The 15,102-nt window shown below is 35.1% G+C and overlaps 1 protein-coding gene and 1 pseudogene across 1 annotated transcript; both read left to right on the top strand.

The window, feature by feature from the left end:
* The first annotated feature begins 278 nt into the window (after positions 1–278).
* On the top strand, positions 279–9,318 carry LOC114758906 (probable serine/threonine-protein kinase drkD). The gene is made up of 9 exons (XM_028948013.1): positions 279–551; positions 2,261–5,217; positions 5,307–5,387; positions 6,456–6,608; positions 7,003–7,166; positions 7,474–7,621; positions 7,684–7,806; positions 8,436–8,523; positions 8,920–9,318. Exons 2-9 carry the CDS (start codon positions 2,461–2,463, stop codon positions 9,111–9,113), a joined length of 3,708 nt encoding a protein of 1,235 aa, XP_028803846.1. The 5' UTR covers positions 279–551; positions 2,261–2,460; the 3' UTR covers positions 9,114–9,318.
* Positions 9,319–13,022: 3,704 nt separating this feature from the next.
* LOC114758890 (peroxisomal 2,4-dienoyl-CoA reductase-like) lies at positions 13,023–14,615 on the top strand (annotated as a pseudogene).
* The last annotated feature ends 487 nt before the right edge of the window (positions 14,616–15,102 follow it).

Raw genomic sequence — 15,102 nt, 5'->3', positions numbered from 1 at the left:
TTGGTCCGGTGTCATGTATAAGAAATTTGTTATAATTGTGATTGGCATGAAGGATTGAATTAACAGTAAGGATCCTTCCTATCCAAATTCCAAACTTTCTTAAAGCTCAAGTTAAGGGCAGTGGCTTGCTGCGCCCGTATGGTGGAAGGGGAGGGAAACCAAACGCGGTATTTCAGTAAGAACGTCAAATTATGAGGGGTATTTTGGGAAATGTAATATTTTCTTTCTCTCGTTTGACTAAATGCAGACAGGGAAATATTAATGGCACAGCCGAGAAGGGCGACGCTACTGGGAAAGATAGAGGGAGGGGAAGAGGGAGGGTGAGAGAGCCATCATTCTCTTCTGGAAGGTTTCAAGTTGATGCAGACTGAGAGAAATGTTGATGCATGAAAGTGAGAGAGGATAATAACGTTTGAATTTTTGTTTTGGCTTTGGCATTGTCTTTGTTGCGGAACTGCAGAAATGGCTCTTCCTCTGAGAGCATCATGAGAAATCTAGCGGCAGCTACGACCTAGAACAATGGGAAAGAAAAAAATTTGTTCTTTCATCAGGTAGCTTTGGTCACTGTAATATTCTGTTTTCTTTTGCTGGTTTTGCGATCTTCGCGCTTTTTGCTATTGACGCCCTTTGCTTCAATGTGAAGTTTACCTGCTATCCGTGTCTACGGTGCTCTTGTTGGCAGTAGTTAGAATCAGAACCCTAGACTGGTAAACTTGAATTTATGGAATTAAGATGGAGATAAGTGGAAGATCATTATATATTTGGAGTTTCTCGGTGACTCTAGATTGCCCAATTGGCTAATCCAAATATTTCTTTAGTTGGTGCTAAATTTTCCTTTGCTGTTAGAATAATGATTAATAAATATGCCACATTCTATGGTTGTTATTGTTTTCGACTTAATGACTAAGTGAAATTGTTCTTGAAATAAATTATTTCGACCATATGTGACTACCATTTAGCTCATTAAATTCCGTTTCCAGGATTACACTTGCACATTAGATGTGTGCCATTTATTTATAAATGAACTCTTTCTAGATTTTTTCCCCTCAGACATCTGCCTGCTTCAATGTCTCAATGATGCATAAATGTGAGTTCCATTAATCTTACAAGTTATATGATGGCGTTGATTTTTGGGAATCCCATCTGTTCTGTTTTCATTCAACTAATCTATTATTAATACTGCAAAAGTTTGTAGCTTCTACCTGGCATTACTTAAGCACACTCACGAGTCATAATCCAAAGTCTGATTAGATAATCTATATGATGGTTTAATGAAAGATTACTAAAATGTTGTTGCGCTTATTAGATTTAGAAAAGGAAATGAGTGGAAAAGATTTGGTGAAGAAAGAACTACGAAGGATATGACAACTACCTGCCACGTGTATGATTTCAGAGTGCCCCATACCTCCTCCTCCTCATTGTCATCACCACCACCAACACCGTTATTATGGTTGCATATATTTGATAGCCACTGATATCATATAACTTCCAGTAATAAATTTTTAAACAATAACTTGATTTAAAAAGAACAATTCTTCTTAGGCTTCTTAAGTTCTCTTTCCTCTGGACAGTGCTACTTACTGAGTAATGTGTATTTTATTAAACACAAACTGTTTATTCCATTTTGTTCTTTTCCATTCTTTCCTTTTTCCTTTGTTTTTTTTTTTGGCTTCTATTTGGCCTCGGGATGGGGTGAGGGTTTTAGCTATGGGAGTGCTTCGGTACTTCTCATCATCTTTAATAATGCGGTAAATGTTATATTTATTCTGTTCATTAAAAAGTAGCTGTACAGGTCAGTCCCAGGCGAAAATGATTTGTAATTTTAGTCTCACATGGATATCTTAATACTGATTTATGACTATCTTAATAATGGATTATGAATCTTGAGGTATTGTATCCAATTTCTCATTTGTACTCCGACACCCCATTTACATAATAGCCCTGAGTTGTTTGCAAAATGGAACCGGTCTACTGCCCAGAAAACAACTGAGTTTCAAAATTCAAAGTTGTTAATGATATGCTTTAATAATTTTATGGTAATGATTATAGATCTAGGTTCCTTATATAGGCTTTTAGCAAGTAGGAACATTAGTATTTCTCAAATAATTTTATTAAATTTTCTCATTCTGTAGTTTAACATTCATACTTGATTACAGATGCATCATTTATCTGTTTCCATCAGCAACATCATTTGCATATTAACTCCCCCCCCCCCCCCCCAAAAAAAAAAAATCTTGTCTTAATTTCCTTGCGTTCCCAGGGCAATTGCTTCAGAGTCAAGTTGTGCTTTGGAAGAAAATTAGGCAGGTGTTGAGAATTTCTAATGTTGCTGATGCCCTTTTACTATTCATTATGACGAACTGAAACTGCTCAGTCACTGAAAATCTGGAACTTCCTTGTGGTTTGTCCTCTTAATGAACTTTTATTGAAAAAAATGATGATCTGATTCAATGCAATGCCATGGAACCGGGAAATGAGGAATTGCAGCCAGCACCACCATTAGTAATGCAGGACCATCTGGATGCCATGCATACCAATGGAAGGTCTTCTGACCTTAGTACATCAGATGTTAAGCCTGTTCTTAATTACTCCATACAGACTGGTGAGGAATTCGCTCTTGAGTTTATGCGAGACAGGGTGAATCTTGGGAAGCCTGGATTTCCAAATGCTGGTGATCCCAGTTGTGCATCAGGTTATATAAAATTGAAAGACATTCTAGGTATCAGTCATGCCGGATCTGAAAGTGGGTCAGATATCTCTATGCTTTCAATTGTTGAAAAGGGTCCAAAAGAGTATGATAAAAAGAACTTGTCATTACCTGAAGACAGAAGCAATTATGGGTCAATTAGATCATTACCAAAATCTTCATTCAATCAGGACAATAGTCGATTTGTGTGTGGTTATACCTCTTTTGGAGGCTCTGATAACTCTTCAAATACAATGAAAATTCTTTGCAGCTTTGGTGGTAGAATATTGCCTCGGCCAAGTGATGGAAAGCTAAGGTATGTTGGAGGTGAAACACGCATGATCCGCTTAAGAAAAGACATATCTTGGCAGGGGCTGATGCATAAAACATTGTCAATCTATAATCAGGCTCATATACTTAAATATCAACTTCCTGGGGAAGAGCTTGATGCTTTGGTATCAGTGTCATCTGATGAGGATTTGCAGAATATGATGGAGGAATGTAATCATCTGGATGATAGAGAAGGATCACAAAAGCTTAGGATGTTTTTGTTTTCGATGAATGATTTAGAGGATGCTCAGTTTGGTCTCAATGGCCTGAGTGATGATTCTGAGATCCAGTTTGTTATTGCTGTCAATGGCATGGACTTAGAATCAAGAAACAACTCAACACTTCTTGGTATGAGCTCCTCAGCAAATAATTTACATGAATTGTACAGGCACAATAATGACAGGGAGACTAGTGGAATTGCCATAGGAACTGTAGGTACCAGCAATGCTCCCCTGACCAGTAAAATTGTTTCATCATTAACTCTCCAGTCATCCCAGCCAATGCCACAAACTTTATCAAATGGTTATGAAACCCATCCACAGTTTTATGGTGATCAGATGGTACTCCATGGGGAAACCATTAGTCAGTATCCAATTCATCAAGACCTTAATCTTTCCCACAACCCTGCTTTTCGAGAGGCTCCCACTACCATTCCTCCTCATGGGATGATTAATCTACCTAGGATTTTAAATGAGGGCCGTTTACCTAGTGGATTACCAGTTCAGAATTCCAAAATACTGGCAATGCCAGTGGCCGACATAGGTGGTACTTCAGTCCAACAGGGAAGTGACCCTGAGAAAGTTTTAGCCATGCAAACACCATCTGCTGTTCCTTCTCAACCGTTTTATGGCTGCTTGAAAAATAATTTTCCTGAGTCTACCATAGCTGTTACTTTACAAGAGGGGCATATGTCTTCATCACCTTCAGCCAAACAAGACTCACAACAGGATAGCCAAGAGTCGTCTTCTACAGCTAGCAGTGCGTTTGTTCCTGCTTATGTTGATTCCCATTCCAAACCATATGATTTGAGTGGTATTCACCCTCCTCCACTTCCAAAGAGAGTGTACTATTCAGAAAGTACTCCCAGAGAGCGAGTTGAGACACTGAATCGTTCCTCAAAGTCAGATGATACCCAGGGGTCTCAATTTCTTGTGTCAGATTTAATTTCTGATATCAACCCACAGGGTTCAGTTGCAGAATCTGGTGACAACATGCACAATGGAAATCTAGCCAGTCGTCCTGAGGAATTGAACAGTGCAGCAAAGCCCTTGCATGCAGATCTCCACACTGTTGATAATGGATTTGCCAGACCGCCAATGCATGTGCCTAGTGCAAGCGGTCAGTCAAAATTTAAGCTATCAGAACATGTAAACCCTGAATTGAAGCAGGTATTGCCAAACAATAAGTCAAGTAAAGATGTAGTTAATGAAGATCAGTTTAATAAGTTGGAAGCTGAAAGTCATTTTAAAGATAACCATGAGGGGCCTCTGCTGGATGAAAACAAAAACAGTACTCTGCAGCAGCTTCCTTCTGTTAGTCGTCACGATGATCCAGCATCTAAATTTCCGGAGATTAATTGGGGTGACACCTCTACAAAGGAGACCAATGATGATTGTGTGACACAAGCACTACCTGTTTCTTCTGCTGAGAACCCGGCTGAGGATGTTTATCAAGATTTACCCTCCAACGTTGTTTCCAAGCAAGCACAAGGTCTTCTTATTGATATTGATGATCGATTTCCCCGTGAATGGCTTTCAGATATGTACTCTAAAGCAGCACTTGCAGAAGATTCATCCTGTCTACTTCCGCTAACCAAGGATGGAATTAGTGTAAGCATAGCCATGGAAAATCATGAACCTAAAGCATGGTCATATTTTCATAAATTGGCACAAGAAGGGCTTGATAATGTGTCTCTTATTGACCGGGACCATCTTGATTTTTCACCTGCACCAGGAAATGAAGCCGGGAATGATAAAATTCACCTGATTACACCTGTAATGACTGATAGAGTTTCTTTACATCATGTGGAACCCCACCCCAACCTTGGTGAAGAAAATCAGAGAGAATTGCATGGAATGATTGGAGCTGAAACAGCTGAACTGCAGTCAAATCATGGGCACCAGTCCCAAGTTAAGGAAACTGAAAGCATGCAGTTTGATGCTATGATGGGAAACATAAGAGCTCAAGAATCTGAATTTGAGGTATGCTTCTGATGACCTTTTGGTTTGAGAATCTGTTCAGATCTGCGTTTCTTCTGACACAATTTTTGTCCCCCATGGCTTCAACCTAGGACGTGAGTGTTGAAAAACAAAACAGTAGTCCACCACCTCTTGATGATCCTTTAGGAGATGTTGATATCAGTACCTTGCAGGTATGATGCTTGTATATATTTTTTTTTCAGTTTGATGTTGGTCTTTTTTTCTTTTTCAATTTTTGCTTCCTTTTCTTTACCCCCAGTGGTATAAAGAATGCTTTATTAAGAAAGTATTTATGTACTTTGATTTCAAGGGTGTTCACTTATCAGATTGCAGAAGTTTAGGATCAGCTCATTTGCATGAATGATGTAAATATAGGTCCGCCACTCAATAATGTACATTCATGATGGATTTAATGTTTAGTTAATATATTATACCAGGAATTTTAGTTTCTTTGCTCTGGATGGAACCTATTATGTGGAAATGCAAGCCTGAAACAGTGTCAAGCTCCCTAAATGGGAAAAAAAAAAACACTATGAATTAATAGTTTCATTGGTCTCCTTTGAGGATTACTTGCATGATAGATGAAGGGACAGTTTATGATCATGTTGATAGATTGATCCCCCGTAGCAGTCATCAAATCATCTTTCTGAAAACATGTAGAAATAGTTTTTTTAATTCACGATTTTATGTTCTTTGAAATGTTATTCTAGGAGTGATTTGTTAGCTGTGTCATAATATATTTTCAATTCTCATTCTTCCTGCTTTAACTCCTACTAGCACAATCCTAATTTTTTTGAGGGGAAAAAAAACTGTTTACAGTCCTCTGATCATTATTCATCACAACGGTATTCAAACACGTTTATAGATCTATTCTTAATCATTTCTTCCGTCATGTAGTTGAGGGGACAATGTTCCAAGTAGTTTTGAGGCAAGCCTTAATTTTCCATTTTGGTTTTGCAAGGGTCAAAGTTTAGACCACTTGATCATAGAGGTACTGATACATTGTCAGGGAACACTTTAACGCTAAAGTTTAAGATGTTAAGTAAAGATGAATAAATAGTTCTATTATAATATCTAACAAATCTCAGTAGATTGATGGACCTTGCGTTCCTTTTTTGGGGGGTTTGAAGTGTTAGATATCATTTATGGGCCTATAACTCTTGACCAATTGCTTTTGTGAAATGTTTTGTAGCTGGATTGGTAGGTCCTCAATGTTTTTCATTACATGGTGGAATTTATAGGTAATAAAGAATGAAGATCTTGAAGAGTTGAGGGAACTAGGTTCTGGTACCTTCGGGACTGTTTATCATGGAAAATGGAGGGGGACAGATGTTGCCATCAAAAGAATCAAGAAAAGCTGCTTCACCGGTCGATCATCTGAACAAGAGAGACTGGTAATTTATCAGCATAGAATGTGCCAATTATTTATTTATTACTCCTCCGGTCCTAATTATAAGACCCAATTGACTTATTTGAGGAGATTAAGGAAGTAAGTTAAGTTGGTTATTTATAATAAATAAGTGTTGTTATTCCTAAAATATCCTTACTAATTAAGTATATTGGCTAAAACTATCATTATTAGAAGGATTATCTTGAAAAAAAATGCATAAATATAAGAGAGAAAATGGATTGGGTCTTATAATTAGGACCAAATAAAAAGTCAAATTGGGTCTTATAATAAGGACCGGAGGAGTATTTTTTAAAGACGTCCTATTGAAAAATCTTTCCATCTCACAAACTCTTGATTATAGAATTAATGATATGGATATATTTCCTTCCTTCTTCTAGACTGTAGAGTTTTGGCGGGAAGCTGACATACTTTCCAAACTTCATCATCCAAATGTGGTGGCATTTTATGGTGTGGTCCAGGATGGACCAGGTGGAACGATGGCCACTGTTACTGAATTCATGGTGGATGGTTCTCTTAGGCATGTATTACTTCGCAAGGATAGGTAAAGAATTTCTACCAAGTTTTTTCTACATGTAAATTGAGTAATTAACTTATTTAGATTATTTCATTTGAGGTTGAGGCTTGCTCCTGCCTTATATTTGCTAAGTAATAGGCATGTGCTAATAAAAACTTTCTGTTTTTGATAGAAGGCATGATGATCTCCTATTTGTTTTGGATATAGTTTCAAATTAGGAGGCTGTCTGAGCCATAGGCACCAAAGTGTTAATCATGTCAAAGTGGTCAAGTGATGGATTTGAAGTTGCCAGGCTGGTTTTTCTCTAAGGATTTTAACATAATTTTGATTGCAGGCATCTTGATCGTAGGAAGAGGCTGATCATTGCCATGGATGCAGCTTTTGGAATGGAATATTTGCACTCAAAAAATATTGTGCATTTTGACTTAAAATGTGACAATTTGCTTGTGAACATGAAAGATCCTCTACGGCCAATCTGCAAGGTACTCATGCGGTGATCATTATCTCAACTGTGCTGAGAAGATTAACAAATTTCCTCTTCCAGGTTGGAGATTTTGGGTTGTCAAAAATCAAAAGAAATACCCTGGTCTCTGGTGGTGTGCGAGGGACCTTGCCTTGGATGGCGCCAGAGCTGTTGAATGGCAGCAGCAACAAAGTCTCAGAAAAGGTAAATTATTAATCGGTCACTTGTGCAATGTCCAGTTTATGGAAGCTACGTTAGGCCTAAGCTTGTTTGGGTTGTGCAATGTCCAGTTTATGGAAGCTAGTTAGGCCTAAGCTTGTTTGTGTCAGATTACATGTGTATCAAGTTTTTTTCTGGTAGTTTTCTTTGTTTGCAAGACTTGAACCTGGAATATTAATTTTTATTTAGGGGACTTAGGTGTCAATATCACTGGAACCAATAACTATTGATCCTTAGAAAAGGTATTTTAACTGAGCAATTGAGTTGTAGTGATCTCTTATCTAGATGTTAAATAGTTGCTATCTCACATGATGAAATTCTCCTATTAGTCAAACTCATTCTCTGGTATTCAGGACTCACCCTTCCCTATGACCATCGATTGGTGCTCAACTCCTCTGTGTGTGTGTGTGTGTGTGTGTTTTTTTTTTTTTGGGAGCATCCTTATTCTCCTATTTATTCTCTCATTACATTTGGAAATCTTGCTTTTGGGTGTGCTATGATTTTTCATCTCTTAATAATCATCACGAATGAAGCCCTGGAAGCTAATGTTTTCTTAATGGCCATCTTTATTTCTCTTGCAAATGATGTTTGATGAATTGCTTTTTGATCTGTAGGTTGATGTGTTCTCCTTTGGCATAGTTTTATGGGAGATTCTAACGGGTGAGGAGCCGTATGCCAATATGCACTATGGTGCAATTATAGGTATGATGATTTTTGTCTTCTTTCGTTTATCAATAGTAAAGCCTCAGCTTAAATTTTGCTGCATCCTTCTTAATTGGTTTCCTGCGTCTTTGTCAAAAGCTTAAAGTCACAAATTTTTTGAACTTCGCTAAACATAATGCTCGACAGCTAAAGAACAAACCAGAGACAACTTATGACGACAAGTTTTGAAGGAATCATTTTCAAAAATCAATCTGGATCTCTTACATTCATAAAAGTGAATTAGCATTTGAACACAGTTACATTCTTTTGTGTTATTATCTTCTATACATGTCACATACAGAATCCAATTGGTATATTCGAACACATTAATGATGACAGATATAAACAACTTCCGAAATAGTATGTTAGTATGTTAGTAAAGTTCTGTCTCTGCAGGTGGGATAGTAAACAACACATTACGGCCAACAATCCCAAGTTATTGTGATTTGGAATGGAGAACACTAATGGAGCAATGTTGGGCACCTAATCCTGCAGCCCGGCCATCCTTCACCGAAATTGCTAGTCGCTTGCGTGTAATGTTGGCAGCAGCTAGTCAATCCAAAGCACAAGGCCACAAGGCAGCTAAATGATTTTAAAAGAGATACTCATGCTGGATTTCCTTCCCCATTCTATACATTATGCCCGTTAATACTGTCAAATTAATTCATTGGATGATACCCCGTTTAAGCAAATATTTATACCAGGGGTGGTGAGAATCTTATAGGTTTTGTCTATTTATTTTCTTTTATCTTATAGTACACTGGGCAAATTTATTGTTGTATATGTACTGCTACAGAAATGTTTATTTTTGAAACGTAAGTTGCATGTATTAATTCAAATAATTATAAACAGAAATGCTAGTTGCAAACTGAGAGTTAAATTTAAAATTTAAATATGTTATTTTTATTTGAGACATCTAAGTTTGCAGTTGCTTGAATAAATATTTACTCCTTATTTTTCAGAAAAATTTGTGTGATCTTAATTTCTTGACTATCATTAATGAACACTGTTGCGACTTAATTTTTTTTCCCAGAATGTTGGGACTTAATTATTATTATTCTCCCTTTAAAAAAAAAAAATACATGCACCTCAAGATCCTAAAATCTAAATACCTAATTCTTTTTGACATCAAATCTAAATGCATAATTGAAGGTTGTAGATACATGAATCGTAATTATAATAACTAAGGGAATATTAAATTACTGTATACTACCTCCGGTCCTTAATATGGAAAACTAACTCAGGATTTATATGGAGGTGTTTGGATGACACCAAACTATGGTTTGGAGAATAGCTTCTGCAGAATAACTTATAGGGAGAATAGATTTTGTAAAAAAGTAATTCTAATAAAGTGAGAATGTTTGGATAGTTGTTATCAGAAGTACTTTTTATATGTACAAATTACTAAAAAGGACATAAGTTATGTGATAATTACATAAAAGATAGATTTTATAATATGTTTGAATTTAAAGAAATAAATTTATTGATAATATTTTTTTACTAACATAAGTAATAATAATATATAAGAAAATATAATTAATAAATAATTAATATGTGTATATATATATTTATAAAACATAATATATGTTAATAGAAAAATAATTTTGTCCTATTCACTAATTAAATATGTTGTAGAAACTGACGGACTCTCCAACAGCATAGAAAATTGATGGAGACCATTATATTATACAGGATGCTTTTTTTTTTTCTTTTAGTCTTCTCTTTTCTGAACAGCGAAGGACGAAGGCGGAATAAAAAGTGAGGAATGAATTATTAGGGGCTGCTTTGTCATATACGATTTGATCCACACCAACGACCAGAAAATTGGAGCAAAAAGCAAATTGAAGCTGCTTCATCTGAATTCATGGTTTTGGGGTCCAAAACCATAGTTTCAGATTTTTTCTCCCTGTTTGGCTGACTTATTCCCCAAACCATGATTTGGGGAGACACCCAAACAGGCTCTAAATCATCTGATAATCTTTCTATTCTTATTATAAAAACTATTTAATTAATTTTGGTAAACTAAAAAAATTAACCAAATTAATTATAATATATATGATCTGATTTTCCTAAAACATCTTTTCATAATATTAAATTATATATTAATTTATAAGTTAAATAAAATATTTTGAGAAAAAAATAATAAATAGAAAAGACAAGATAAATTGAAATCTTATATATAATTATATAAATTAACTCCAAAACTATTTCTTACGTTTTTTTTTTTTTTTTTTTTTTGATGAGTAAACTATTTCTTACGTTAAAAAGTCACAATTGTGGTACAACTAAGAATTCAAATCCAATGACCTCTACCTTTGTTGGAATAACGACCCAGCATTTTCTGATCAGCACATGATTAGCATGCCCCTCCTGCCTGCTCTTCTCAATGCCAAATCTTGAACATGTAAAATCACGTGTGTCACGTGTCTCTTCCAACCCATATCCTTCCCACACTGGAATCACTCATTCAGAATTGGAATTTGAAAAATAAATGTTGCATTAGTAGTGTGATTTACTATAAATTTTAAACTTTCTAACTTTTTGCCAACAAATTTTAGACTTTGTATTAATTGAACATTAATATGCGTAAATGCAAATGTCAACAATTAGATACAATGAACGTTTTTCCTGGAAAAAAAAAAACCAGAGTTTAAACCAACATTTTAGTATAAAATTTGATTAGTATAGTAACGGTTAAAAAATTTAAATAGGATAATAAATATTTTTAAAAATTTAAAATTAAAATTCTTACAATGAAAAGTAATAACAACGTCATTCAAAGTTTTACGTGTATATATTTTAAAATTATAAAATAAAATTATTTTATAGGCATTTATACTTCTTAATTTTTAATTTGGTAACTGTGTTTTTTTCTTAGTTAAATATTTCAATTTTTTCTATTAGTATCATTAATTTCTATAACTTTGCTCTATTAGCACCATGAGCTCTTATACATGAACTGCCAACAAAGCAAAATTAAAGTACATGTAAAATGGGTTTCCCAAATTATAAATTACTCCTCCGGTCCTTAATATAAGACCAATTTAACTAATTTGATTAAATTAAGAAAGTTAGGTAAATTAGTTAATTACAAGAAAAGTGACACATTTTTCCTAAAACATCATAATCATCTTTCTTAATACTCCCTCCTTTTTCTATTTAATTATGGTTGAGAGAGTATCCACAGGGTAATTTAGAGAAAATTGATAAATATGAGAAATGAGTCTTATATTTAGGATTAAAACCAACTCAAGAATTGAATCCTATATTAAGGACCAGAGGAGTAGTATGTTTATAATTTGGAAAAAGAAATTACATATGCATAGTACATACACTGAAACATCTTAACTCTGCATTAAAAACAAAAGATTGCAAGAATGCAATATACTCCCCCGGTTTTAAATATAAGACCCATTTTGTGATGTATTTTACACCACAAAATGAGTCTTACATTTAGGACCAAAAGAGTAATATTAAAAAACAAAGGGAAAGAAAATGTAAACCAATACGAAAGTACTTATACCAAAAGTGGAAAAGCGTTGGTTGGCTACCACTGCACGACAGGAATGGAAGAAAATGACGGGGCAGCTTTTGGTGTTGCCTCTGTCCATTTTCATTGTCTTCCACACGTATTCATCAGAGTGAGCTGAAAGCTCAACCAGAGAAGCCTATGACCATGGAGTCAACGTTCAAGCCCGATATACTGAAAATAAGGTTGTTCTTCTCACAGGTACTATATTTCTTAAGTTTCACAGCCTTTACTTTTCTCTTAGTACGCAGAACTATTCTTGTTCTTCTTTAAAGTTGTGTAAATAGTATGTCGTGCAATTCAATGGAAGTGATCTTGAGATGCATTTGTTTACCCATTGATGTCTTAAATGCTTCTGTCGATAAAATCAAGTACCAACTTGAAATTATCGTTGTTTTCCACTGTACTACGATTACTGGAGAATATGACGTTACGGAGAGGCTGTATTGAATGTACTGAAAATCTATTAAGTACCCGAAGATAGAAGATGCTTTAGCAAGCTTTAAAACTGATATATAACACTACTTTTAGACATAACCTGTGATTCACATCATTGAAAACCTATGATTGCTTAAAGAAGGCATCCTTCAAAAGAAAAGATGCTTAGGTAGATGCGTAAGTTCTAATTGAGCAGTTACACCACAAGGTAAGGCGTTATGAATCCTACGTTGGAAAATTTTACAAGTGTTGTGGAGTTTATAACTTCAAGAGGTTCTCCTTCTTAATAAGCTAATTTTTTAGGATTGGTTATGCTTATCATATTGGCGCTTTCAATGAAAGTCGGCCAGTGGAGCCACATGGGTCCCACATTAGGGAATCTCTTCCTCCTAATAGGCTATTTTTTTAGGATTGGACTCTCTTCTTAGGTTTATACTCATCGCATAAGGTTTGGAACATGATGCAGCCAATTTTAAATATACTAAATAGAGCGAGATGCAGGTAGTGATCAGATGTAAATCTTTTTGCAGTTATGGATATTAACTCGGTGGCCACGTTTACAATGTGCCATGAAGCATTAAAATATCTCAAGAAAGGAGGACAAGGAAGAAGCTCTTCTGGTGAGGGAACAATATTAAACATCAGTGCTACCGCTCATTATACAGCTTTTCGGTATCAAACTCATGTCTCTGCAGCTAAGATCTGTAGCATGTTGTCTAGCTATTGAACATCATGTATATGTACTTGCATTCAACCTCAAAATTTTTCCTCTCCAATAGGCGGCTGTTGATGCTGTTACCAGAAACTTGGCTCTAGAATGGGGAACAATATTAGGGTCAATGGGATTGCACCCGGTCCTATTGGTGACACTCCTGGCATGAGCAAACTGGATCCTCAGGAAAATTTAAAAAAAAAAAAACAGAGATCACATGGGGGATAACTAGGATATTGCCATGGCTGCTCTCTACCTAGTGTCTGATGCGGGTAAGTTTGTTTATGTCCGAGTATTTACAATTAGTGTTTCAAAATTATTTATGTTTTGCTTTATGGGAGATAATGTTTATTTTTTGGTTGGGGTATATTTTCTTGGAAAAATTCCAAAAAAGTGACTGTTGAATTTCGAAATGATAAATCAGGAATTACTACAAAAATATGTTGTTATTTGCTTTGTAAATGTAGTCATTTTCTTTATAAGTGTAGTAACCAATACTGATTTGTCATTTTGAAATTCAACAGTCATTTTTTTGGATTTTTCCTATTTTCTTTGTATTCATTGCAGTGCTTTTCAATCAAATTCTCTGCTCTTGTTTTCCACATCTTTTTAAGCATCAACCAGAATCATTAGATGTATTTAGATTTTAGAGTGTTGTTATTTTTCTTTATCTTCTTTCTCGCAACCCGCTAGCTCTGGACTACATAATCAAGGATTGGTGCAACATATCTTAGAATAGAGAGCATGCAGTTTAGACCATATGCAACAGATGCAATGCATTAAGATTGTTACTTAACCTGAAAGGCATTCAACGTTTTCAACCAATGCAGGGATTGGCATTTTTTCCAGCTGAGATGACTTACTTTCTTTGTTTGCTTGTTTACTAGCTCTTCTCCTTCGGCATCCTGTTTTCTTGTCTCTGTGCTTGTAATATCATGTTTGTCCAGTTTAATGCATTCGATTATATTGAGGGAACTGAACTGACAAATTCATTGGAATGGGATTTTTCTCGATCAAAAATTGTTATAATAATTGAGTCTTGCCTTTTTCTTTCCTTAAAATTTGCAATCGCCCAAATTAATTGGAGCCATTTGGTATGCAGAATGAAAACAAATAGGAAGGAGGGAATGAAAAATAACTCTTGTTTCCCTAAATAAAATAATAATGAAGATACAGTCACCATTGAATAATGATAATCTATTTACACTAGAAAATCACATCGTTTCCTTATATTTAAATTTGTTTGTTCATAAAAACTTGACGTCCATTCAAATTCTTGAAGGAAAATTTGTCAATGGTACCACTCTGATAGTTGATGGAGGACCATGGCTGGGCAAGAAGGCAGTGACGCTGGTTTCCCGAGCAGTAGAAAGAAGGATTCAACCAGCTAGTGTTCCAAAAAGCAAGTTGTGAAAATGAAACTTCATTTTCTACGAACCTGCAGATTTATTTCTTTTTACAGATTACTCCCTCTGTTTCTTATTATAAGAGACGAATAACCGAATTACGTTGATAAAAAAAGCAGTTAAAATTAGTTAAGAACAATCAATGTGTAAAAAGTATATTTTTTTTTCCAAAAGTGCCCTCATTAATAAGAAGAGAGAGCATGAGAGAGAACAATTAAATTATTAAAAGAAAGAGAAGTGGGAGGGAGAGAGAGTGTGAGTTAGAGACAATAAATATGAGTAAAATAGAAAATCAACACAAAAAAGTAGAGACAACTTTTAAGTGTTTCTTATATATAGGAACATGCTATAAACATTAAATGTCTCTTATAATAAGAAACGGAACGAGTACTATGGAGTTTTCCTATACTCATTGTGCGAATATTAATTCTCCTGTTTGTACTGAGAAGCTTTCATATTGTTTTGATCTTTCTGTAGAACAATAATTTATAGTC

This window comes from Neltuma alba, unplaced genomic scaffold, assembly GCF_004799145.2.
Source record: "Neltuma alba isolate B1F8T4 unplaced genomic scaffold, ASM479914v2 tig00010772_pilon, whole genome shotgun sequence".
In the NCBI taxonomy this organism is placed as follows: Eukaryota; Viridiplantae; Streptophyta; class Magnoliopsida; order Fabales; family Fabaceae; genus Neltuma; species Neltuma alba.
Note: the sequence above shows the minus strand (reverse complement) of the source record. Positions and strands in the feature narration are given on the sequence as shown.